We start from the raw sequence: 27411 nt of genomic DNA on the forward strand, positions 1-27411 counted from the left end.
TTGGATAAAAATGACGAGAACGGATATGCATTCGTTTGTACACTCTGTGCCCCAGGCTGCAAAAGCCACGCAGTAGGGCTCTTTTTCTAGTCTCCTTTCTGTCACAAGTACCAGACCCAGAGCTTGCCACACTCTCCGTCCTGCTGTCGATCAAGGACCACTCTGTGAAACTAACTCAAAGCTGCTCATTTCATCTCGTTGTGTCAAAGAACAACACGGGATCATACTTTCTGGAGTGCCGCACTTTAACTTTTATTAAAAAACAAGCAAAAGTTTTCCACGTATCAGTGCTTTAATTCACATTTCTCAGTAGGCATCGACCACAACACGGAGCAAACCCAACAAAAGCAATTCAGTAACACAGGGTGCTTGAGTGGTGTTCGTGGTGTGTGGCCCGGTGGGGGATGGGGGTGGGGGGGAGAAGTGCGAGGCCAGCTGGCTGAGGAGGCGGAGCCACCCCAAGTGTCCACACCGTGGGCCAGGGAGCCAGTTCAGTCAGCTCACCTGCGAGCGATCAGGGCGAGGATCCAGGCTGCTCGAAACTCGAATAGAATTACAAATCAGAGCGCCCATTCATCCGTGGGGCTCCTTCAAGCAGCTCAAATTCGAGAGGAAAACTACCGGCAGGGCCCAGAACGAGAGTGGAGAGTGAGGGCAGCAAACGCTCCGATGAGCCACCGTCCTCCGACTATACCCCGCCTGCCCTTCCTGCAGGTATGTTCTCACACACGGTGAGGTCCGCACATAGGACAGATGCCCTGTCGCCTGATTAGTGTGAGGGGAACAAGGATAGCAACCTAACTTCCCAGCTCTCCTTTCCAACCTTCCACATCGGTCACCAGAAAGCACCACAAGGTGGAAATTTCGTATGGTTTATCTTGCTCAGTGCGTTCTGCTTGGACACTTTCCTTTACTGGAGGGAGTCCAAGCCCCGGCAGACACTGAGGAAATACACCTGCATTTTCAGCTTCTAGGTCTCTGACTTTCTTCAGACCTCTCTGCAGATGGCTAAGTGCAATCATTTATGTTTTGTGAGCTTCTGTTTGAGAGGGGGACATTTTTGGATTCTTTCTCCAGATCCTTGGAACGCACCTCCTTCATTCCTGCAAGCCTCAGGCACAGACTACAGTCGGGGCCGTGGGGGGGAAATGTGTATGTGTATTTACTAACTAAAATGAACTAAATACTCAGACCATTTCTATACTAACATTAGAAATGTGAGGAACGGAGGAACGGAGGTTAAGCCAGTGCTTTACTATTCAAAAAAAAAAAAAAAAAAAGAAAATGCCTTTAAAACTTGTGAAATAGCCAGATGGTCATATTCCAAGCAGCAAGACCTTCAAAACATTTTTTGTCAAAAAACATGAGGTTTCTGAATATGTAAAAATCAGCAGAAAATTAACCAGGTGACAGAGTCATTCACTTAGTGGCTTCCAAACCCTTTTAAAAAGTATGGAATCCTTTTTTTTTTCAAAAAGAGGCAGAATTTTATTTACTGAAATCTTACCTTAAGCAGCATCCAGTGGGGGGGCTGCACCGAATGAAGGGAGAAAGCGGGAGCCCCTTGGGGGTCCATCCCACTGGCCCCTGAGCACCACCTGTTCTCTAAGACTCCCCAGATCATAGTTTCAAAACCTGTTTCCACATAAGAATCGGTGGCTACCAATTTTTAGGTAATAGCGTCCAGATAAATATTATCAATTTGGATAGGATAGGACATGAACAAATCGTTCACAGCATTCCTTTAGGAGAGAGATTTGTGGGGGAAGAACGCAGTTAGCGGAGTGAAGGAAAAACAATTTTAAGAATATCTGATTCAATTTTCCTGCATGCTATCCATCCAGCAAAAGCCCTGGGTGAACACATGAGGTACAGACCAGTCGCTTTAAAAATGTCAGCGTGCATCAGAAGCACTCGAGGTGCTTGTGAATAAAAGCACCAAGGGTCAGCAGGGAAAAGCCTCATGGGATTACGAAATGTCTATGTCCCATCAGAGACACTGATTCATGACGTCAGGGGCTGGCCTTCGGCATCAGAGCTCCCCAGGTGATTCGGACGGACGCTGCGGACAACTGGTAGATCACACTTCGATAAAGAGGAGAGAGGCCTTACAGGGAAGATGTGGGAAAGCTAGGGCATACTTTAAAAGCAAGCGCAAAACCACTTCTGTCTTGCTGCTGGGAACATGCCTTCATTCGGAGTGGGACAGAGTAACAACACTCTTTTCAAGTTCCTAGATATATTTTTTTTTATAAATCGACCTACATTCCATTGTCCCAAATTAGGTAGAATTAAAAACAATTCTGAGTATAAAGTGCTGGTTCTTGCTTCAATGTTATCACCTCAAGGAAAAACCACACAAAACTATCACCTATTCTACTGACCTATTTGGCCAAATAAGTACAAATGATGTATTCGGATCCACATGAATCTGTAAATTAACATAACCTTTACAGTTTCCTAGTTAGTGCAAATTTAAAATTCCATAATATACAGTAAATACAATTTTACTTTACATTACAAATGCAAACTATTTTTCTTTTGACACGCTGGTAGTGTTCATTTTTACAACGCAAAAAGGACTTGACAATTTCTGAGCCACAGAATATTTTACAACTCGAAGTAGGCAAACATATTTCAAAAAGCAAATACGACACATTCTGACACACCCTAAAAAAATAAAAATAAATAATTTTGACTATAAAATTTTTATAAACAGTAGCTACATTAGGGGTTCCCAGCTAATTGCTGCAGAAAACCTAAAACCCATTTAAGGTCGTGTAACCTCACTATCAGACAACTTGTGTTTTAAAACACAAGTCAGTTTGATTTCTACGCAACATAAAAAGCACTGAGAAATTATCACCACCTACTTACGGGGTCCATAAGAGCTGCCAGGTGTTCAGTGTTTAAGCCACGAAGTTGAAGGGGTTAGGAATGTAGGAGGACAGTAAAGGGGGAGAGGAATCTGGAAACAGACATGGAGCTAGGCTTCGCTTTATGTGTTTCCTCCTGAGAACACAGAATTTGTTTTCGTGTTTAGTCCAGACAATTTAAAATGGAACAGGAAAATATTATGGCAAATGATTTTTTGTAAAGTACAGAATCACTGGTCATGTCAACAACCGCGACTCTTAAATATACTTAGAATATACTTGCAACATGAGTCTTGTAAACTATCCTTTTGAAAACAAGACCCATGCCTGTACATTTATTTGAAATGCCGGACAAATGTGCCTAAAAAGTAAACGGACTTTGTTAAAATAAGATGTGTGATGACATGGTATTCAAAAATAAGTTTCCTAAATGAATCTGAATGACTGAGACTAAGGTAACGGAAAAGCTTCGTGAAGGGTCAGCAGGGAAAAGCCTCATGGGATTATGAAAATTGAAAAAAACAATTTGTTTAAATAAACAAGGATGTTGTATATAAACCTGTTCTAGATCCGATGTAACATTATGGTTATTATCAAAGCTTTCTAGCTATTTTGATGATTTGAATTCTGGCATCCCCAACTATTTACTTTGATTCTACAATTAGCACTGTGGAATTATAGTAAGATAAACTGTAGCCTAGATTTATAAAATGGGATACCTGTAACAGTGTCGACCATGAGTTAAGGAATAAAATTCGTTATACTCAAAACATGATCGGTCCATAAAAGAAAATCTACAAAACTCTGCCACCAATAGCGACAGGTTCCCTACCATGAAAGGTGTATGAAAAGGTGAAAACAGATCCGCTCGCAAAATCTGTCAATACTAGAATTTACCATCTCCTGTTGAGATGTGGAAGGGGTTAACTGAAGCAGAATCAGAGTATTTTATATAATGAACTGACTACTGTATCACTACTAAGTTTTTCCTTTAAAACATGGCTTTGGCCTGAAGGTGAATGAAATTTAAGTTTAATGGCAATTCACGGATGGTAGATTCAGAACAGATCCTCATAGGAAGCTAATGGTGTTTTGGGGGATACAGTCTCGTCTTTCAGAGATTAACGGCATGAAAGACCACCAAGCCTGCAAATGGGCCATCTGTTAGGAAAACACCAGGCTGGTGGCCCAACGGTGTGCCTCACTGGCCTGAGGGATCAGGCGGGTTCACACCAGGAGAGTGCCATCTACTGGGGAACCATGAGACCAGCCCTTCAATCAGTTTCTGGCAATTGAGAGTCAAATAAAACAATGAAACAAAACTTTCAGTTACGTAAAGGTAGTTTGCCAGTGCTTTCATTCTCCCTCTTTTTAAAAAATATTGAGTAATGTTTCCGAAGAATGAGAATATCTGGATGATATTCCAGGAAAATTAAGTTATGGGTTTTACTTCTTTAGTCAATAGGCTACATTTCTGATTGTGACTAGCTGAATTTATGTGACGAGTTTAACGTATTAAATAAAGCTATATATTGTAAACACTAAACACAAGTATACCACAATGAAGAAAATAAATAAATAAAAAAAAATCTCTCTCTCATCTTAAAATAAATACGATATAAACATTTTAGCACAGGATTCTGTCTGTTTCCCCAAGGGGAATTTCTGTACTTTGGATATAAAAGACTACTGTACTTCAAATACTAGAAGACCACTGAACTTTTAGAAGTTACTAATCATTATCAAACTTCTTTTGAGCAACTAATAGGACAAATACATTTTCTGTAGTACTTTTTTTCAATTGTTGATACTGTCTCTTACTCAGGAGAAACTGGTTAACAGTCTAGCTTGGAAACTTTCAATCCGAAGTGCTCTGAATGTTAACTGTTACCTATTCAACTGTGTGGCTGTCTTCTGGCTCCACAGGGTCATAAATGAGATGCTGAATTTCAGCTCAACGTGGTCATTAACAGGGTTAACCAAGCAACATCTGGGGGTCTCAATCTGCTCCTAAAAGTTATATAAAAAATTTAAGTAATGTCTTCCTTTAACACTTCTCCTTTTTAGGTTTCCTGGAAACAGATCCGTATGGATCCACACAGTGCTAGGCTGAGAAGTCTTCGGGGGCCAGCCGCGGCGGAAGGCCCCGCACTAACCCTGGGGGTAGGACACCAGTCATCTCCGTTCAAAAAAGCAAGTTAACTTTTCAAATGTTAGGATGGTGTCACAACATTAAGAATTAAGATGGCAATGATTCTTCCACCTACATCTTGTCCATCAAATGTGTGTTCAAGAATAAGGAAGGAGACTGTGGACCTCAGAGCGAGTCCTGCTCTCACACATCAAGCCATGACAAACATCTCACCTGCAAGTCATTAGCCCTCTGGGACTTTGTAAAGTTAGTACTATATGACGGGACCATTTTGCTGAAAAAAGAACAGGCATCTGTAAACAACTGGCAATTTGGCTGTTTTTGGAATGCTATTTACACAGATGTATACCCATTCTACTACTGGTGAAATTAAGACCAAACAGCTGATAGAGAATTTTACTCCTGGACAAATACGTATCTGCTTGTTTGGGAGAATTCTAAACTTTCATTCCTCATCCATCTACTCGGTTTCCTTTATGTCCTCTTGATCTGAAGTACTGGAGATATCATCGTCCGTCTGTTCTCCAGAGAAATACAACATCAGTGCGTGTGTCTTGTGAGTTATGGTGACAGTGCAGGGGCCCTGGGCCCACGGCTCCCCATCTACCTGCATTGGCATCATCGAGCACTTCAAAATCAACTGGTATTAGGGAACAGATAATTAGAAACAAGTCAGTCCCCAGAAGCTCAGAAAGGTCTTCCTTAGTAATATCATCCACAGTCCCTTAACTTTTCTAGGGACAATTATGAGCATTTCCTTCTTAGAAAATTAATCTGAATATATCTTTAGCATCAGTCGTTTAAGGGATTCTTTTCCACTGAACACTTTGTTTCTTCCCCATCATATCGAAGCCTTTGGTGGAGGCTGAGTGACAGTGTGGGTGTAAGCCACTGTTTGTTTATTTACTTTTTAGAAAAAAAATCTTAATTTATTTATTTAGAGAGAGATAGAGTGCATAGTGCACGAGCAGGGAAGGAAGAGAGAGAGAGAGAGAGAGAGAGAGAGAGAGAGAGAATCTGAAGTAGGCTCCCTGCATTGCCAGTGCAGAGCTTGAGGTGGGGCTCAATCCCATGAACCCTGAGCTCATGGCCTGAGCCAAAATCAAGAGTCGGATGCTTAACTGACTGAGCCCCCCGGGTGCCCCTGTGCACCACTGTTTCTGGAGAGCTATAGTGTGTATGTCTTTCGCTATGGATCAGTGGCTTAGAAATGGGACTCAATGAAATACAGAGCAATATATCACTTACCCGCACCGTATGTGCTTGTCCTATTCGAAAAGGGTTTGCCAGTTTCACCTGAATCTGAGCACAGTGGAAAGACCCATACACTCCAACGACCTCTAGCAAACCATCATCATGCCTACAGTTGGAAAAAGGACACATAGATTGTGTGATGCAATGAAGTAAGATCAGTCACGTTAAGACAAATACTTTTTCACAGCGGTGGACAATCAAATTATTTAATAAGGTATTCATATTAATGACATATACAAAAATAGAAATTTGAAAAAATATTAGTCTATAAACAATAGAGTGCCTAAAAAAAATTTTTTTTAAGTATATTTCAAGAGAGAGAGAAAGCACAAGTCAGGGGGGGGGCAGAGAGAGAGAGGGAGAGAGAAAGAACCCCAAGCAGGCTCCGCACTGTCAGTGCGGGGCCCAACGCAGGTCTTGAACCCACGAACCACAAGATCATGACCTGAGCTGAAGTCGGACGCTTAATCAACTGAGCCACTCAGGCACCCCAGATTGCTTTTTTTTTTTTTAATATTTATTTTGAGAGAGAGAGAGAGAGAGAGAGCACGCGCGTGCATGTGAGCAGGGGAGGGGCAGAGAGCAAGTGAGAGAGAATCCCAAGCTGACAGTGCAGAGCTGGGCGTGGGGCTCGATCTCATGAACCATGACACCATAACCTGAGTTGAGATCAAGAGCTGGACGCCTAAGTGACTGAGCCACCCAGGCGCCCCAAAAACAGACTGCTTTAAAGAAAACAGTGTCATAAAAAACCCAATCATAAATGTACATACCTGGCTAGAGGGTAAGTCTCATCTCCCATCCCTTCCCACAGTCTGCAGCCACCGCCCCAGTAGCCGATGTTAAGAACGATAATACCTTCCAAATTGGGCAGTTCTACTCGCTCACCATCCAGTTCTAGCTTTAAAGAAACACAAGTAGTGAATTACTACAGGGCATACTATTTCTGCACACTTCCACCAAGGGTTCACCTCCATCCGCATACACACAGGATGTGACAGACACACGTGTAGAGAAGACTATTTCCTACCCGCCCCCCCCCCCCGCCCCAGGAATCAGCCTTTCCCATCTGTTCAGCGGTTATTACATTAATTATAACAACTTCACCTTTTTAAACTAAGGTAAAATGACACAGTTTTTGTTAATCTCATCTTTTTCAGGCCTTACCCAATTTGCTGTTTCAGTGGCACCCGACACCCTTTCCTGAACTACTCCCTCCCTTCACTTCTGGGAGTCAGACCCTCCTCCTCTGGGTGTTCCTCCTCGGTCACTGCTGAGTTCCACCTCCCGCCTCTAGCTATGTTCTAGGCTCCTCTCTCTTCTTGGGCCGCAGACTCCGGAGGAAAAAGCCAGTGCGATGTCGTTAACTGCCATCTCAGCGCTGACAGCTCTATCTTGCTGGTCCAGGACAGCGAACCGGGCCAGATCTGTGGATCCTACTGCCCATAGAACGGTTCCAACCAGTGGTGGCACCTGCAACTGCTGGGTGCAAGACTGGGTTAACGCAAAACATCTTCCCTGCGGCCCCTACTGTCTACCTCCCAGGAAAGAGCACCCCCATGGGCCTCAGGTGCCTGGGCCGGAAACCTGGGGTCATCTTTGATTTCCTCGCCTTTACCCTCTACTTCCAAGCACCTCCCCTGTCCGTCACTCTGGACAGTCCCAAGTCCAGCACACCCTCACCTCTGCCCTGCAGGTGCCTACCTGGCCCGTCTCTCCTCATCTTCATTGCTCTCAGAGCAGGAAATTGAGCACTTAGGGAATGCAAATGTGTCATCCTGATTGCAGCCCTTCTGCGCTTGACTGGAGTTCAGGATGAAATCCAAGTTCTTTCACGGGCCAGTACGGCCCCTCTGAGATTTGGCCTCTGCTCCTGCTCTGTCCCTCCTGCGAGCTATCCTCCAGCTGGAGCTCCCTCGAATACACCATGTTCTCTCTCACCTCTGGGCCTCTGCACATATGCTTCTTAGTGGAGAACAATTTCCACCTCCTTTTTCACTCAGCTATCTCTTATTCAATGTTCAGATTCCAGCTCATCACTTCTTTCAGAAAGACATGTTACAGTCACTTTCCCTAGACAGTCTCTCCAGCCCCTGGGTTATGTACTACCCTTATTTATTCTTGTAAGATTTCCTGATCATGTCACCTGTCACACTATCCTGCAGTGTGCTTTAAATGTTTTCTTTCCCTCTACACTGTAAACTCAGTGAGAGCAAGGGATTTATCACTGGATCCCCAGTACCTAGGACAGTGCCTGGCATCGTGTAGGTGGCTTCACAAATAACTTTTGTATAAATAAAATATCACACAAAACAATAAAGCGTTAGCATGTTTGCCCATTCCACCAAGGTTATCAAAGCCCAGGATGAAGCAAATGTAATAAAGGGCAAGGAACTTTTTTTATGGCAAATCTTGCCATTCCTCCTGCGCTGTGGCTGCAAAGCGTGTGAGCTCAGCATTAGCCTAATTGCCCGGCATACGTATCATCAGGCCCCTCATGCTCCCTGCTCACTTTTCTCTCTTCCTAAGCTCTTGCCCTTTTATTCTTTTTACTAGTTTTTATGTTTCTCTGTGTGTTTGTTGGTGCTGTTAACCATTACAGATTCTTTCTGGAAGCAAGCAAGGAATATACACAAGATTTTGCCATATCATGACATCAGGGATACTGTAGCGACAAGCACTCATTAATATTCTGTTTTTCCTGCTCCTACATCTCGACTTTGCTTTGTATAGAAGAGAGACACATCACAATTGTCATATAAACTTTGCATTTAAACTTCCTCTGAGAGTCCATGAAGAATCGGGTACTACGTGAAGATTGCTTCACATTTGTCATCAAGTGTGAATGGAAAGCTGCTCAGTATCAGTTCAACAGACCGGAGGGAGATAAACCTGGGTTCAAATCCTGGTTATGTGTGCCTTTGGGCAAATTACTTAATTTCAAACAGTTTTCTCTTCTGCATAATGGCAACAGAGTAGTGCCTGACTTGTAGGATTGTGGTGACAACGCAGTGGGATAATGTGTATGAAGCACTTAGTAAAGCGCCTGGCCCACAATAAATATTCCATGTATGTTAGCAAAATATGTTAACAGAAAATTCAGCATTTTTCTTAAAAAAAGGTTATAATCCAGAGACCACCTAAAACTTTAAAAGCTTACCTCAACTTTTTTATTCAAATCTTTACATTCTTGTACCAAACAGTCTTTGGTTCCATAGAACAAGTAAACAGCCTAGGAGAAATGGACAGAAAATGGGATATTAAAGCAACCTAACGAGCTCGCAAGCAAGATAAGATACTGAACCAACGATCCCTGACGTGATCATCGAGCCTTGCTTGCTTACAGTGGACTAGGTTCTCCTGGGGAAAAAGGACGTGTTACTTCTGAGCTGAAGTAGCCCATTTTTCAGTAGCATGTGCCTAAATGGTGCTTTCTCCCAGTTTATCCAAAAAGCTACATTTTATAAAGAAATACTGTATCAAAATTAGAAAACTCCACCTTTTCCTAGTACTTGAGATCACTTAATGAAAGGAATAGAGACACATCTAAAGGACACTTATAATCACTTCCGAAAATAGAAAGGTTGATGGAAGCTCTGAGATGTTAATTACTAAGCGTACAAACGGCAACACTTGTGGCCTTAGTAATTATATTAGTAAGAGGTAACTATTTGTAAATGTGAACTGCTTGTAAAACTGAAACCAGAAGCAAAACCGCTTCGCATTAAATTTTTACATCCTGTTGCTCAATCACCAAAAGCCATTAAAAAAAAAAAAACAATTCCAAAGTGAAACTTGCACCAAAGGAATCACTTGTACTAGGAGTCAGAGTGGTGAGCGTAGGTAAAAGCCGTGGCAAACGAACTGCTCCCTTTCTCCCTTCATCTGCATTTTGGAGCTTTCTGAAGCCAAAGGAATCTATGTTTTTCCCGTTCATGACTTCACCAAAAGTTTATCCTGCCTGCCTAAAATTCTTTCCAATGTTTGTTGCCATTTAAGTAAGATAGGCTATGGTGAATTGCACTTAGTTGCTGCTGGAGCAGAATGTGCTGTGGAACATTCTCCAAATTGTAAGAAGTTTGTCACAGCCACAAAATACTTCAATAACAAAACAGAGCAGGTGAACGTTTCCGTAAGTAAGTTCTATCTGAATCTACTTGGAAGAGGGCTAGATATAATTGAACTATTTTTACTGTACCTTCAGTGATAAGCAGGAAATGTTATTTTATCCAACACACCTTATTAAGAATTCTGCTAGAAAACAGAGATGGTGCCTTCTCGCGATGAGCATGAAAATTGAGAGCCATGAGAGCATCAGGTCCAACAGAAAAATAGTTGTTCATTGTGAATTCCTGTGAAAAGGGGGAAGAATGAACAACTGCAATATGCTTCAATCTAAGCCTGTTACATATGTGTAATCTGTTAAATCTCAGTCTTTATGTTCTTTATCAAAATTTAATGCTTTCTGCATTTACATTTCACTTAGAGCTGATGCTACCTATCCAGTGAAGTTTCCAGAAATAAAGCTTCGGTTCAAAGGCCGATGACAATCCACATAAATTTCACTTTGCTTTTCTGAGTAATGTGCTGCACCTCAGACCTTATCATCTAGAATGGCTCTACTTTGCACCCAGGTTTCTCCTGTATGCCCATTACACCTGCTTTTCACTTTCACTGCAACCCCCAGGGTCTCAGTTTCTATCCGTGTCAAGCCAGGATGTTGGTCCTTGCTTAATTTATTTCCCAGCCCAGCATGAGTGCCTCAGTCTCCATCCCCAGCTCTGTCTTGTTCCTGAGCACTAACTAAGCCTGCATTTCCAACCCCCTTCCAATGTGCCACAGCCTCAAGGCTGGTATGTCCCCAATCTAACTCCTTTTCCTCTTACTCAAACCTGAAACTCTTTCTCTTTGTATCCTGGTTACGGTCATTCCCACACATCCAACCGCAACAATGAGAAATCTGGCATAACCTGTATTTTCTCTCTTGCTCTACTACCGAGCTGCCAAGGGTCGATCACTTCCACCTCTACAATGTTTTTGCTGTCTTCCTGCTAAAAGTCCCCGTATTTTGCCCTCATGCAATTTTCAAGGCTATTTTCACTCCACCCCCAGAGTATCTTTTAGAAAACACAGAGCTGATCTCCGCAGTATTTGCTAACCATGATTTGTGTCCCCAGGATCGATTTCATCTGCCTGGAAAGTCTTTTGTTCCTTTCTCTGTCCATCTAAATTGCGTTTACCTTTTAAGGGCCACCTCACCCATCTCTTCCCCCGAAACCTCTCCAGCCCGATCTGCCAGGGAGGCGCTACCCGCACTCACAACGTGTTTTCCCCCACAGCCCTCTTTACAGGCCAACTGGGGGCTGAGCACGTGGGTTTCTCTTCTGCTCCATAACCGGCCCCCAGAGGGAATAAGCACCGCATCTCTGTATCCCACCGCTGCACCACACGTGTACAAAGCAAAACTGCTTTCCAGAAATGGGCACTAACTTGCACTCATGATGAATTTGAAAAATCCACTATAAAATGACGGACTAGTTAAGAGTGCTGAAATCACGTGCAACTGAGGCCCAGAAAACATACCTTGGGTTTTCTTAAGTTGTAGTATCCTTTATTTGTTACTTGAACTTTCCATCTAAAATACAGAAGTTAAAAAAAAAAGGCAATTATTATCAAATTAACTGCCACTTAACTTTGCAGTCCTGTAGATGAAGTACTTTTATTAAAATAGCATTTGAAAAAATAAGCACACCTAAGTGACTACACAAATTTTGAGATGAGTGCTCTACCTAATGTGACTTCAGTCCTCATATAACAGAATAAAACCCCAGCACCGTGGATGAGTACAATTAACACAGTCTTCTACATTTAAGTTACATTTTGTAACTACTTCAAGTCTTCATTTTTAGACCAAACAATATTACCAAAGCTCCAGAAATCTACCTTTTGGAGGAAGTAAAACTCACCTATCTAGTTTAATTCCATCTGCTTCCATCACATTTCTTAAGACCTGAGCGACGGGGATCTCTCCCGCGTACCCTGTGCCCCAGCCCAAGGTATTGGACAGATCGTTGCCTGTTCCCAGAGGCAGGACTGCGACTTGCGGAATGTACTTTTCTTGTCCCTAGAAAACGGAAGACGTGTGTTGGGAGTTTTCTCTTCAGATGATTTGTGGGGTAATGTTACTTGGTAAAACTTATAGACCAAAGCAAGAGAGACACAAATATAACAGCTGTATGTTGTTATGCTGAAGGTTATAGGAACTGCTTAATCATAACGTTCAAAATTGGCAATGTCTTCTAATATTTATCTGCGTAATAAAAAATGTAACCATAATACTGTATCCGTTATCTCGGAACTGCTTCTGCGAAGGGCACGCAGGTCTTAAAGGTTGATACCTTAATCTTCATTTCGTCGACTGCGTCCAGGACCCAGCCCACCGTGCCGTCCCCTCCACAAACAAGCACGCGGGCCGAGTGACAGGGAAGGAGAGTGCAAAGCTGCAGGGCTTTCACAGGGGGGGTTTTAGTTACATCAAAAACCTAGAAGTGAAAGAAAAAGAAAACTTATTTGTATCCAACACTATCCTCCATCTGTGAGGATGACGTCCCCCCAGATAAGTATGGATGCGGTTAGAGAACAACGCAGGCTACGAAGTGCCTAGCGATGCGCCAGACTGCTGATACTGCGGCTCGTCCGGACGCTGGCCCTACTCACAAGTAAGCCTCGTTCTACTGACCAGGAAGTTGAGGCGCAGGGAGGTTAATTAACTTGCCTGTGAGTCCCCCAATACTCAAGTGTTGACATACACCTTCAGTCCTATAGTCTATCCATTACACGACACTGCCTCCTTCCTGTTCACGTGAAACCAGAATGTGCTAAGTTCACCCTTAGCACATTACTTCATATTTTATAGTGGATTTTTCAAATCCATCACTAGTGCAAGTTGGTGCACATTTCTGGAAAGTAATTTTGCAACATACATACAATAATGTAAAGATGCAAGGACCCTTGATACCTCTAATTCTGTAAATGATCTAGGAAAAAATTTCAAAAAATGAAAACGCCTGTTTATAAAGATATTCAGTGTGGCATTATTTATGGTTGTATAATTATAAGACAAACTCAATCTCCAACAGCAGGAGCCTGGATAAACAGGATATATCCATTCAATTAGTTATCTTCATCATTTCAGGTGTAATTATGAAGACTACATCACACCAGGGACAAATACTCTTTAAGTACTGAAAACAACACAAATTTTAAATTTAGAGTATTGTTACTGTGATGTTAATATGCAGACGCACAGACAATGCATGCAAAGAACACGGACAAATGAAAACAACCGATGTATTCGTGTGGGGAAAGTGCAGGTGATTTTCTTTCCTTTTTTATTACTTTTATAATTTCCTTAAGTATCTATTGTTGAAAGGGAAAAATACAAACGGGAAGGAAAAAAATTATTGCGTTTCTGATTGTCGCAGGAATTGTTTATAAATGTTTTTCAAAGTAGAAGCAGCCAGTACGTAAACTCAATGCTGCCATCCTTTTATTCTTCTTGTTTAAACTGAGGCACAATTTATATATATGGAAATGCGCTTTTAAAGTGCACAATTAAATGGCTTTTAGTCAGTTTACGGAGCTGTGCAACCACCACAATCCAGTCTAGAGCGTTCTCACTGCTCCGAGAGGGTCCCTCAGTGTCTGGGTGCACTCACTCCCATTCTGCAGCCCTGGCCTCACTCCTCCGTTTCTGTACATCTGGCTGTTGTGGACAGGTCACATAAAAGGGACATACCCCGAGGGTCCTTGCACCTGGCTTCTTTCACTTAGCATGGTTCTGAGGTTCGTTCATGGTTGCACGTATGCGTCGTACCTCGTCCCTTCCTATCACTGCGTGATACTCCCTTGTGTGGGTACACATTTGGTTCTATCAACTTACTGGCGAATGGACAGTTAGGTTGTTTCCACCTTTTGGCTATTATGAATACCGCTGCTATGAACATTTGCATAAAAGTCTCTGCGGGACATATGCTTTCACTTCCCTTGGGCAGACTGCTAGAAATGGGATTGGTAGGTGGTAGGGTAAATTTATATTTAACTTTTTAAGAAATTGCTTCACTTTTCTAAAGTGGCTGCACCATTTTATGTCCCCACCATGAGAGTACCTCTTTCTCTATATATTTGGATGGCTTGATACTTTTACAATTCTTTCCTAAAATCAAGTGATGACTGGTTTGAAGCATTAACCACCATTACAACTTAAGGAAAATGAAAAGCTAAGCATGAGATTAATACAGAAGGAAAGTTTTCTCTTTAGTTACCTGGACTGGGTTTAGGAGGATCCTAAATTCTCCCAGCAGCCCTTCTCCCATGTTAGTTCCACTACGAGAGTTGGCCAGGATTATTAATGGGGTCCACTGCTTTCCAAGCTTAGAGGCTAGCTAAAAAAATTAATGCGAGTGAAAAGGGTTTAATATCTCAAAGATGGTGAGCAATAAATTTTTCTTTTTTAAAAAAATGTTTACTATTGTCGAGAGAGAGAGACGAGCGTGAGCAGGGAAGGGGCAGAGAGAGAAGGAGACACAGAATCTGAAGCTGACACAGCACAGAGCCGGACGCAGGGCCCAAACTCAGGAACTGTGTGTGAGATCATGACCTGAGCCGAAGTCAGATGCTCAACCAACTGAGCCACCCAGGCGCTCCAGCAATAAATTTTTCATTTCTTGGTAGCAATAGTGCTGCAAATACGCTGGGAAAAAAACAACTATCACACTACAATGAATACATAAATCAAAGAATTCTAAGAATGGAAAGGGAACTTATAGATGAATAATTTAACTCGCGCTTCACGTATTGTTAGAAAGTTTTGACTTAAATTGAGTTAAAAATCTGTGTTTCAATAACTTTCATTCATCATTCTAATTTTGCTTCCTAAGGCAACCAGAAACAATGTTATTTGTTCTTCCATATAACTGTTGTGCTCAAACACCTGAAGCATTGTATCTTTCTTCAGTTTCGTCTCCTGGGCAATCCATTTTACATCCTTTCAACTGTTCACAGCATGGACACAGGTTTTCTCTGCTCTCTTACCTTGACTGTCCTTCTCTGGATATATTCTAATGTATTTTAGTTTGTAAGGCTTTTTTTTTTTTTAATTTAAAAAACATTTTAAATGGTATACTCAATTAGATTCAAGAATCCAGATTTATACAAAGCCTAAAGTCAAATGAAATTCGTATTTCTCTAACCTAACCCTTTCTCTCCTCTCCCTTCTCCTTGTGGATGTGAACAAAGATGATGTTCTACAGTTTTACTTAGTGATTCTCACCCCTTATGATCTTAGATTGAAATCAGACACATTAAGGCACTGTATGTACATTTAAAAAATATGTACCATAACATTAAACATAATATTTAAAAATTTTTAAACGCCTTTTTCTTTGGCAGGACTACTGTCAAAGATGACATTTAAGATATAAAACCCTAAAATAAAATAAAATAAAATAAAATAAAATAAAATAAAATAAAATAAAATAAAATAAAATAAAATAAAATAAAATAAAATCCTAACTTGGAAAAGACACAAAACTGAATTTCGAGATAAAATAGTTCAACTATTTTGGCATATTCAAGTAGGAAATAAATGCAAATTTTTACAGTTATCCCTTAAGAACCACATAAAGACTGAAAGATACATTTAGATCAGTTTCTACACACATACATGCTGCGAAGTGTTGACAGCTTTAAAGTTCAAATTATTTGTTGGAGCATCTAATGCTCTAAATAACATAAAGTTCCGAATAGAAAAATTCTGTTAGAACAATGTGTGAGCAAAATCCCTGTTTTCTTTTCACTGATAATGATAAAGAATTTCCAATCTGGCTGTTTATCAGAATTGTCTGAGGACCTTAAAGAAAAATACAGATTCCTGGGACCTACTCTCGGCCTCCTAATCAAACCTGGTGATGGAGGTGGAGTCAGGAATCTGCATTTTTAAAAAGCTCCCCAAGTGATGCAGGTGCAGGCAGGGATTTAGAAACCAGTAATATAACATTTCCAATTTCCCTTTAGATGTGAAAGGACTCAAGGGCCGAACTTGGTGGCACAGCTCTAAACACTGGGCAGGGCTCTGCAGCCCACGGTTAACGATTCTTCCCTCAAGGCCACCATTAAGTGTCACACAGGGACTCGGGCAGCTTTGTGAAAATCAATTACATGAGGAAAAATGAACTCGGCTTACCACCGCATAATCTGTTTTTTTGTCTTTACGCATCTGATTAATAGAGGTCAAGTAACTTGGTGGAATGATGAGATTTTTGAATTCTCCAAAATCACACTTTTCGTTCTTTAAACTATTTTTCATGCACTCATCATGTACCGTTTTCTGACACCAAATGCACCTGAGGGAAGGAAGAAACAAAGACAATAATTAATCTTAAACCATAATTTCACTGATGTGCAAACTGATCCTTTAGTAATCTCACCACTATTGGGCATAAAATCTAGCAAAGAAAAGATTTATAACTATCTGCACAGTGAAAATGAGCAATAAAGTTTGAAAATACTTGGCAGTTTAATAGCGTTTTTTAGAACTTAAAAAAAAAATGTTACTTTGAAAGAGAGCTCACTTGCACACATAGGAGCAGGGGAGGGGCAGAGAAACAGGGAGGGAGAGAATCCCAAGCAGGCTCCATGCTCAGTGCAGGGCTGGACGCAGAGTTCGATCTCCTGACCCTGGGATCATGACCTGTGTTGCAATCAAGAGTTGGATACTCAACTGACTCAGCCACTCAGGAGCCTCTATAACTGTATTTTTATTTTTTAGAAAGTGAGAGAGAGTGGGGATGGGGAGAGGGAGGGAGAGAGAGAGAGAACGAGCAGGGGAGGGGTGAGGAAGAGGGAGAGAGAGAATCTTAAGCAGGCTCCATGCTCAGTGAAGCACCTGATGCAGAGCTCGATCTCATGACCCCGGGATCATGACCTGAGCTGAAATCAAGGGTCAGACACTCAGGTGCCCCTAACTGTGATTTTTATTTATTTTTTATTTTTTTAAAAATTTTTTTAAACGTTTTATTTATTTTTGAGACAGAGAGAGACAGAGCATGAACGGGGGAGGGGCAGAGAGAGGGGGAGACACAGAATGGAAGCAGGCTCCAGGCTCTGAGCCATCAGCCCAGAGCCCGACGCAGGGCTCGAACTCACGGACCGCGAGATCGTGACCTGAGCTGAAGTCGGACGCTCCACTGACTGAGCCACCCAGGCGCCCCTTTAACTGTGATTTTTAAAGTGTGGTCTAGGGACACCCGGGTGGCTCAGTCAGCTGAGCATCCGACTTCGGCTCAGGTCATGATCTCGCCGTTTGTGAGTTCCAGCCCCACATGGGGCTCTCTGCTACGAGTGTAGAGCCAGCTTCAGATCCTCTGTCCCTCTCTCTCTGTGATCGCGCTTTCAAAAATAAATAAAAAACATTAAAAGAAAAATAAAGTGTGGTCTGGAGCCCCTCAAGATCCTTACAGGGCGACTCTGAGATTAAAATCATTTTAATATTAATACCAAGATGTTATTTCATCTTCCTTCTCTCAAGTGTGTACAGACCCAGTGCGGCAGCCGACAGGAGGATCTAGGTGGCCTCTAAACCAAAGAAATGTACCAAAAAGGTGGAATAATGTCACTCTTCTCACTAAATTTTCATAAAAATATTTTGTCACTTTAAAAATGAGTATTTAAGCAATTTCCCAGTTTTAATTTATAACATGGTAAATGCCAGTAGACATATCCACATAAACAAGAGTGGGTCTAGAACAATGGTTCTGTATCTTAATTATTTGTGCTTTGGTTGAAATAACGTTTGTGAGGCCTAAAGTCCTTGCTGCTTAATTAAATGCCCCACTGGCCTGGGTCTTTGTGTTCCTCGGGGTCCAGTCTGTCCAGTTTGAAAACCTCGTAATTTATGACCATCTGAAAATATTTCAGTAGATATAGCCAAACAGTGCATTTCTTGTTGGCAGTTAATACAAAACCAATCTCTATGTTTGTACTTGAAATAGAGACAGAAGATACGTGCATTCAGATTTGCCTCTCTGGATATGAGCGTGAAACAAGCAGAGAATAGTGCTGGTGAAGGTCCCAGGTTTCTATTATTAATCTGCTAAGACTTTAATCCAGTCACAGATAAGGCAGGCAGAGCTGAGTGTACAGACAAAAGCAGGCCGGCAGAAAATAAATGAATTAAAAAAAAGAGACAGAATAAAAGTCTTTTGCCCAAGGTCAACTCTTTTGGATTTCTATTTTAAGGTTGTTTTTTCCGGTGGATGTTCAGATTTCTCAACTGATTACTGCTATTTACTCAGGAGTCTTATTTACCCCTGAAAGAAGTGTTACCTGCATGATCCGTTAGACAGAAAACTGTAAAGTAACTTGCATATGTTTAGTGAATAGTTCCTTTCAGACTAAGCTTGAGACCACACCATTAACTTTACAACAAGGGACTGTAATTGAGAATAATCTGAAAGGGTGCCCCTGAATTATTTCACACTGGTTTCCTCTGGGAAGAAAAGTAGGATGAGAGGGCTGAGAAGAATATCTGCTTTTTATCCTATGTCCTTCTGTATTGCTGTACTGCTTGAGTCTCTAAAAACCAGAATACATTCGTCAACTACCTATATACATTTTTAAAAATACATTTTCAATAAGATAATATCAGCATATGCTTGAGAATTTAGAAAATACAAAGAGACATTAAATAAAAATCATCCAAAGACAATAAATCTTAACTTTTTGCTGTACTTTTCAGGTTTTTTTTTTTTTTAACATTTATTTATTTTTGAGAGACAGAGAGAGATAGAGCATAAGCAGGGGACGAGCAGAGAGAGAGGGAGACAGAGAATCGGAAGCAGGCTCCAGGCTCCGAGCTGTCGGCACAGAGCCCGATGCGGGGCTCGAACTCACGGACCATGAGATCATGATCTGAGCTGAAGTCAGATGCTCAACCAACTGAGCAACCCGGGCACCCCTGTATTTCTCAGTTTTACTGTGCACAGATGTGTTTCTCAGTTATGATATATGTACATCTGGACAGTACTTTTCTTTCCATGTTATCATGAACATTGTCCTATGCCATTAAACATTTAAAAAAATATGGTTTGTAAAGAATGTATAGTACCATACCATATGGATATATAATTTAACATTAAAAAAAATAAGACATTTATTATTTTTTAATTTTTAAAGTTTTACTTTTTTATTTTGAGAGAGAGAGACAGGGAGAGAGAGAGAGGAAGAGTGGGAGCAGGGGAGGGGCAGAGAGACAGGGGGAGAGAGAGAGAATTCCAAGCAGGCTCCGCACTGTCAGTGTGGAGCCCGATGGGGCTCGATCCCATGAACTGGGAGATCATGACCTGAGATGAAATCAAGAGTCAGACGCTTAACTGACTGAGCCAGCCAAGTGCCCCTAAAAATGAGACATTTAGATAGCTTATTCTTCTAAGTATAAACAACATGAAGAACAACCATAAACATAAATGAGATTATTTCCCTTGAATTCTAAAAGCCAAGTTACTGACTCAAAGGGCATGCATTTTCCTAAGACTCTTTTCTTTTTAATATTTTTTTTGAGTACAGTTGACACATAACACGGACATTAGTTTCACAGTAACCAGTATGTGGTCCATCTGTCCAGTGTGCTTGTTACCAGTTCATCGAGACGTCTATCATGTCTAACACTTGCTAATCCTGCACGTTAGTATTTAAAATTTTTTCCTTGATAAAAAACACATTTTTTTGTTTTAATTTGAAGGCTTTTGATCACTAGGGGACGCTGAATATTTTTTGTCTTCTTCTGTGAATGGATTCATGTCCTATAGTCACCTTTTACTAGGTTTTAATAATTGCATGCACTTTTGATTTATGTAGGGTATTAACCTCTTTCCTGTCATATTTATTGCAAACTTCTTTCGGTTTCTTTTAAATTTACTTTTTAATGTACTTAAGTTTATTTTTTGATAGCTCCCTATTTCCCTTTGGGGTTTACTTAAATGCTTTTAAGCTCTGAAGTCCTTCACTATTTGCAAATTCCCACCCATTCAGTTTTCACACCCATGTCTTTAATTTAGTGCTCCTTCCGGGGCTACAGGCTCCACTGAAAATCTCCTGAAAGGGTCAGGGTTTCTTGGAATCTTATCCATCTATGAACTAAGAGCCCTTGCTTTAACCCATTTGGAGTTTATTGTGGCAGATAGTGTGGTTTGAAGACCTCACTTCCCCCCCCCCCCCCCCCAGAGAATACCTGTCCTAGCACCATTCGTAAAACAATCTTTTCTATCCCCACTGACTTGGGACACCTTTATCATTTACTGCATTCTCATACATTTCAGAAAAGATTCTTTTAGCTAAAATGATGGCTATTATCAGCCTTTGTTCTTTAAAGGTAGAGCCAAAATGCTTACTAGCTTTTCAACATTATACTTTTCCTTACAAATACTATATTCAAAATTGAGAATTGTCTCTATGTGTTTTGTAATTAGTGTTTAACCTGCTCTAGATTTCAAACCTGATGGGAAAACAAGACATTACTAATATAATGTCTTGATATTTTAGTTCCAGCGATCATGTCACTGACTCGTTGCTTATGTTTTTGACATTTTAGACCTACACAGAAGTCAAAAGAATAGTAAAGCGAATACCCTTAAATCAACCCTTCACTCTGATTCTTAATATTTTTTCCTACATTTGCTTTATCTCTTTGTGTAAACTCACATATAGCTAAATCGTTTGAAAGTATTACAGACATTATGAGATTTTATCTTTCAATATTTCAACAAGGATTTCCAAAAAACAAGGATAGTCTCCTTGCTTTTTAAAATGTTTTGTGTTAGAATTTTTTTTTTTACAGTAAACAGATAAACAGTAAACCACCTACATTCCAGCATTAATATCTTCCTATAGTTGCTTTGTTACATTTCTATCCATCCATCAATCCACCTAATTTTTGGTGTATTTCAAGTAGAATGCAGATATCAGGATACTTCCTAAATAGTTCAGCAAGCAAGCCTATCTTTATCTAGAGTTCATCATTTATTTATGGGATTTTTCTTTTGGTGTAAAATTTACAATTAAATATACAAATCTGTACATTTGTTGAATTTTGACAAATGAACATTTTCCTATAACTAAAACCTTTATCAAGACAGAACATCACCCTATGTGCCATTTTTATGCAGGTGTATGATAGCTTTATTTAAAAAATTTTTTTTAATGTATATTTATTTTGAGGGAGAGGGAGAGAGAGAATGAGTGGGAAAGGGGCAGAGGGAGGGAGGGAGAGAGAATCCCTAGCTGGCTCTGCATTGACAGCAGAGCCTGATGTGGGGGTTGAACCCTCAAACTGTGAGATGATGACCTGAGCTGAAATCAAGAATCGGACGCTTAACTGACTGAGCCACCCAAGTGCCCCTGACTGCTTTATTTTTTAAAGAAGAAGCTTCACAGGGGAAAAAAGAAACTACAGGCAACACTTCTTAGAATTTTTTGTTAAGTTACCTGTGCACGATAGCTCTCTTCTTTAGTATGCTAGAGGAGGTGGCAGAACTATACGCGAGGTTGAGATGTTCATTTATTTATTTATTTTTTAAGTTTTTAAATGTTTGTTTATTTTTGAGAGAGAGAGCACGCGAGTGAGCTGGGGAGGGGCAGACAAAGAGAGGGAGACCCAGAATCCGACGCAAGCTCCAGGCTCCGAGCTGTCAGCACAGAGCCTGACGCGGGGCTCAAACCCACGGACCGTGAGATCATGACCTGAGCTGAAGTTGGACGTTCAACCAACGGAGCCGCCCAGGTGTCTCGGGGTGTTCATTTATGATATTCACACCATAACGGGGGTTGGCCAACTACAAATACGTCTGCCACCTGATGTTGTGAATAAAGTTTTATTGTAGTACAGCTACACCCAGTCATTTATATGTTGTCTAGGGCTGGTTTTGTACTATGACAGACAGTGAGTTAAGTAGTTATGACAGACCATATGGTCTGCAAAGCCTAAAATACTTAGTTTTGGCTTTTCATAGAAAGGTTGTCCACCTCTACTCTAGAAAATGATCTGGGAGGGGCGCCTGGGTGGCTCAGTCGGTTGAGCGTCCGACTTCAGCTCAGGTCACGATCTCATGGTCTGTGAGTTCGAGCCCTGCGTCGGGCTCTGGGCTGATGGCTCAGAGCCTGGAGCCTGCTTCCGATTCTGTGTCTCCCTCTCTCTCTGCCCCTCCCCTGTTCATGCTCTGTCTCTCTCTGTCTCAAAAATAAATAAAAATGTTAAAAAAAAATTAAAAAAAAATGATCTGGGATCTTTCATCATTTCAGATAATTAAAGAAATGAATAAATACATACCGACAGAACACAGAAACATACAGTTTAAGATCAAAGTCAAGACTAAAGTGGCCAATGTAATCACCTGCTAAAAGTCAGAAGCTTTGTTTCATTAATCAGTGTGTGTAAGGGGCATAGGATGTAAGGAAGAAAAGGCCTCATAAATAAAAAAGCACCTTAAGGGGGCGCCTGGGTGGCTCAGTCGGTTGGACGTCCGACTTCAGCTCAGGTCATGATCTTGCGGTCTGTGAGTTCGAGCCCTGTGTCGGACTCTGCGCTGACAGCTTGGAGCTCGGGGCCTGGAGCCTGCTTCAGATTCTGTGTCTCCCTCTCTCTCTGCCCCTCCCCCGCTCATGCTCTGTCTCTCTCTCTCTCTCTCTCTCTCTGTCAAAAATAAATAAACATAAAAAATAAAAAAAAACACCTTAAGTTTTCTTAACAAGAGATGGATTACTATAAGGAACAAAGGTTTATTTAACAAATATAATGAATACTTATAACACAATTCCCTATTTTAGTCAGGTGACAGTTAAGAAAAAAAGGAAGGATAGGGAAGGAGTGATACGATACTAGGTGCAGAGACACATTATAGTGGTTGGGGAAATATACACGAAGAGAAAAAAACCTACAGGGAAAGTAGAATCTGGCACAGCGCCTGAAACAAAATACGTAGATGCTCACCGTGTGAAAACTGAATCAAGACTGAATGAGTATAAATTAAAGGGCCTCTGTCACTTATTCGGCAGAGCTGAACTGGCCCGCAAGCTTCAAAATCAGTTGTTACCTGGGTCTTTATAGTTCCCTTAAGACTCATACTTCTGTAGTGATACAGACATGGTAGAAGCCCTCGCCAGGGCTGGGTAAAATCCAGAGGGACGGTCTGGCTTGTGTTTAAAGTTCTAATAGATAGTTTATTTTCTTGAAATATCTCATTCCTATGGAAGGTCAGAGCATTCAGTAACCCTGCATAATGCTATTGCTAAAATACAGGAGAACACTGCAGAACACTCACAACTTCAGGGCGCCATGCTCTTTTCTCCTGGGAGTAACAAGCATTTCCTAAATTACACAGAAACAATCCCCACCCGTGGTGAGGGGCTCTAGCAAGCTGAGGACAGACTGTTGAGTATCTGGTAAGAACTCGTGAGAAAAAGATGTATCATCACATTCACTGTGTACAAAGGGGAGGACACAACATTAAGGACAGAGGCTGACGTTGTAAAAGGTACATACAACTTTAGAATTACCTGCAGGGCCTGCCAGAGCAAAGACTGCTCGTCTCCAGCCCAAGTTTCTGATTCAGGGGGTCGGAGGTGGGAGTGGGGTCACGAAGGAAATAGAAGATGCTTAACTGAATTTCAACTTCAGATAAACAACGAATGATTTGGGGGGATACAAGCTGGCCGCAATATTGCAAATGTTTTTGTCTTGTTTGCTAAATCTGGCAACATTAGAATTTGCATTTCTAACAAGTTTCCAAATGATGCTAATACTGCTGGTTTGGGGAACCTACTTTGAGAACCACTGAGATATCGGATATTATGTCATCATCAAAAAGGAAAACTCTGGGCCTGGGGGTGAGTAGATCAGGCAAGGGTTCCTGGAGGAAAGGACACAAGACAAGTCTCTAAGGATGCCTAAAAGCTAGCCAGGGGAGGAAAGCCTTGAGAAAGAGAAGGGAAATATGAAAAAGCCAGTGTTGCTGGTGCTTAAAGTTTAACGCAGGTGGTGGCAGGTAAAAACTGGAAGGGCAGGCAGGGTCCAGAGAGCACGTCAGCCCCTGGGCACCATGTTAAGCACCTGAAGGTTATACTGAAAGACCATCAGGGTAAGTGACCAGGAGCAACTGAAGGGGTAGGGGTTTAATTAAGCAGAGGAGGGACTGGGTCAGATATGCTTTTTTTTTTTTTTTTTTTTTTGGTGCAAATGCAATTTTTAAAAAAGTGCTTATGTATTTTTGAGAGAGAGAGAGAGAGAGAGAGTGGCAGAGAGGTAGGTAGAGGCTCCGGAGCAGGCTCTGCACTGACAGCAGAGAGCCCAATGAGGGGCTCAAACTCACCAACTGTGAGATTGTGACCTGAGTTGAAGTCTGACACTTAACCAACTGAGCCACCCAGGTGCCCCACTTTTTTTTTTTAATGTTTATTTTGAGGGGGGGGGAGAGAGAAAATGAGTGGGGGAGAGGCAGAGAGTGAGGGAGAGAGAGGGAAAGAGAGAATGCCAAGCAGGCTTCCACCCTTAGCGCAGAGCCAGATGTGGGGCCTGATCCCATGACCGTGAGATCATGACCTGAGCTGAAATCAAGAGCTAGACGCTTAACTGAGTCACTCAATCGCCCCCAGATACTCATTTCTAAGAAAAATCATTTGGGTGGAAGATCAGAGCACTATTATTCATTAAGGAGTATCTGAAGTGCAGTTCAGATATTTATGGAGGCCATTTTTATCTAATTCTACACAGACACGAAGAAGGGAAGGAAATAATATGCCAGTCATGTCTTCTTTCCAACTAATCCCAGCTTTTGAAGACGAAAGCTTAACTATAGAGAGAGCTATTAAATTTATTTAAAGACGCTGGTAACCTAGCTCTCATTGATGCCAAAAGTACATCTAAACTCGGAAGACAAATTAAAAAAAAGATTTTGAAGTAAAAGAAAAAAATAAAGATGGAAATAAATAAAAAACTAACTTTCTATCTAGTGTCAGCTTTCTCTTTTAGGTCTTAAACATGTTTAGCGCCCTTTCTACTTGTCAGAAATAAAACTCAGGACAATGGAGATGTCCAGACTTAAGGCTGAGACAAGGCTAAGTGTTAGTATTCCTAACACTATTCCTAACACTGACTAAAATTCGCTCCACTGCAAAATGAGTTAAAGCAGATGATCTGCGGGAGCAGCATCTCCTTTTATTATGAATCTCTAATACCAGCAAAGAGCATCTTCACCTATTTTCAGAGAATATTTAAGAATGTTCATGTGTTGTCTAATGTGTGTCTATTTAGAAGCCATCAAAATATTCTTGGCTTAATCCAAGACTGTCTAAGATGCTACCAGTCCTAAGAAGGCCATGTGGCAAACGGAGAATCCTTTAAGTTTTGTCTTTCATCACAGCACCAATATCTATATTTGAAAAAGATAATTAAAGCGCTGCCATGGAATGATGCTTGTTTTCACTGTCCATTCATAAAAGGATGCTGAGGAGAATCAGTTTTGTGAGTCTAAGGAAAAGTCAATTTGTCCACACTTCGTTTTTTCTCACTTAAAATGGAAATAATCCATAGTAACAAAAGCGAAAACGTAACATGGTGGCTATGAAGTATGCAGTACTTAGAGGCCTCTGGATCAAAGTTCAGTGCCAAGTTTTATTACCCAAAAGGGCAGGCTGGCTGAGGAGCGGAGGCTAGATGTATCATCTAGGCAAATGATACCGCAAAGCTGCCCTGCTTGTCCAATACCCGGGATGTTTATTAGCTTGGTTCCTTGAAGTGGGCAGTTGAGGCCATTTGCAGAGATCAAGGTAGGTCTCTAGCGCACTCTGCGAGATCCCGACTCCTACCCCGCATCCTGGGACAACGTGTACCCACAAAGGCCGTACCTGTAATCGCAGAGCTTGGGTTGGCTGCCGCACTGCTGCTTGCAAACCACGCAGCAACTGCACAGGGGCACGTTGCCCCGGATCCAGTGGTGGGGCATGGCGTCCAGGGCCCTGCCGTCACTCTTAAGCATGATCTCCTTGCACGGGAAGCGCTTGTCGGCCTTCTTGAGGCAGCCCTCGTCCACGCGCAGCCCGCAGCAGTCGCAGAAGGCGCCCAGCAGAATGTGCTGCGTGCACACGCAGCAGTAGGTGGGCTGGCTGAACAGGTCCGTGTCGCGCCACCCGTGCTTGCTCTTGCGGAAGATGTCCCGGCGGTGCAGCTGGCGGCGGGACCGCTGGAGGCTGCACCAGAAGGTGATGAACACAGGCAGCAGCACCGAGCACAGCGTCCACAGGATCAGGTGCCCGTCGGCAAACAGGCCCTCGTAGGGCGCCGGCCGCTTCTCCCCTTCCATCTTGTCTAAGGCCGTTTTCTAACTGGGAGACAAACAGGCGGGGTCCGCCCGGGGCTCGCGGTCCCCGCTAGCCCGCCCTCCGCCTTTCAGGGGACACCGAGGGCGCCTTCTGCCCGGGTGGTCCCACGGTCTCCAAGGGGGAGCACGCACCGCTTCTTCCCCGCCGCGACCCGGGGGCCTCCCGCCGAGCCGCGCCGAGGGGGCGGCGCCCAGCGCTGTCACGCTCCTCCCCGCGCCGGGCACGGGGTCGCCCACAGGAAAAACGGATAGGCTGCCCTCCGCGGGGACGCGGCCGCGGAGCTGGGTGCCCGGGTGTCTGGGCGCGGTGGCGCACGTGGGTCGCGCGGCGCCGCCAGCGTTCGTGACCGTTAGTTCGCGGCCCGCACTCCCCTCCCGGGCGCAGCCGCTCCGCCCGAGAGCGGCCTCCCGCCGGCCCCTCCCGAGGCCTCGCGACCGGCCCCGCCCCTCAGGCCCTACCTCGCGTGGGCGGAGGCGCGGCTCCGGGACCAGGCCTGGGGCCGCCCGCGCGCGGCCGTGCGCGCGCGCGCGAGCAAACCTCCGGGGCCTACCTGCCCGCCGACGCCGACGCCAGCGAAGGGCAGAGTGAGCCCTGCGCACGCCGAGCAGGGCGGCGCGGCCGCCGGCGGGGGCGGGGCCTGCGGCGCGAGCCCCCGGGCGCAGCGGAGGTGTGGGGTGGAACGCTAAGGCAGACGGGCCTGGG

The 27411-nt window shown here is 42.7% G+C and overlaps 2 protein-coding genes across 6 annotated transcripts in view; one reads left to right on the forward strand and one right to left on the reverse strand.

Annotated features, from left to right (window-relative positions):
- Positions 1–231: 231 nt before the first annotated feature.
- On the reverse strand, positions 232–27298 carry DGKE (diacylglycerol kinase epsilon). Its single transcript, XM_023244705.2, has 12 exons — positions 27168–27298; positions 26236–26712; positions 16526–16685; positions 14607–14726; positions 12681–12824; positions 12249–12406; positions 11866–11917; positions 10521–10634; positions 9443–9514; positions 7056–7183; positions 6277–6388; positions 232–5668 (listed from the first exon to the last, which is right to left on the reverse strand). The coding sequence occupies exons 2-12, from the start codon at positions 26688–26690 to the stop codon at positions 5489–5491; spliced, it is 1695 nt and encodes a 564-aa protein (XP_023100473.1). The 5' UTR covers positions 26691–26712; positions 27168–27298; the 3' UTR covers positions 232–5488.
- CE1H17orf67 (chromosome E1 C17orf67 homolog) overlaps positions 26499–27411 on the forward strand; it is a 35801-nt gene continuing 34888 nt past the window's right edge. For 4 of the 5 annotated variants that reach the window (XM_045044165.1, XM_045044164.1, XR_006589309.1 and 1 more), the window contains exon 1: positions 26499–26636. The gene's annotated coding sequence lies outside the window, so the exon portion shown is untranslated. Of the gene's footprint in view, positions 26637–27241; positions 27377–27411 lie in introns of those variants that run through there. The other variant, XR_002738275.2, reaches the window with a different exon arrangement.

The sequence above is a fragment of the Felis catus genome, chromosome E1 (assembly GCF_018350175.1).
Source record: "Felis catus isolate Fca126 chromosome E1, F.catus_Fca126_mat1.0, whole genome shotgun sequence".
Lineage (NCBI taxonomy): Eukaryota > Metazoa > Chordata > Mammalia > Carnivora > Felidae > Felis > Felis catus.

What these genes read in the sequence shown, in the direction of transcription:
- DGKE (XM_023244705.2), bottom strand. Translation starts at nt 26,690, where the DNA reads ATGGAAGGGGAGAAGCGGCCGGCGCCCTACGAGGGCCTGTTTGCCGAC. An exon ending in AAAAAACAGATTATGCGGTG is followed by an intron (nt 14,727 to 16,525) that starts GTAAGCCGAGTT and finishes TAATTTTTTTAG; the next exon opens with CTAGCCTCTAAGCTTGGAAA. An exon ending in CTAGCAGAATTCTTAATAAG is followed by an intron (nt 9,515 to 10,520) that starts GTGTGTTGGATA and finishes CATTTCTCCTAG; the next exon opens with GCTGTTTACTTGTTCTATGG.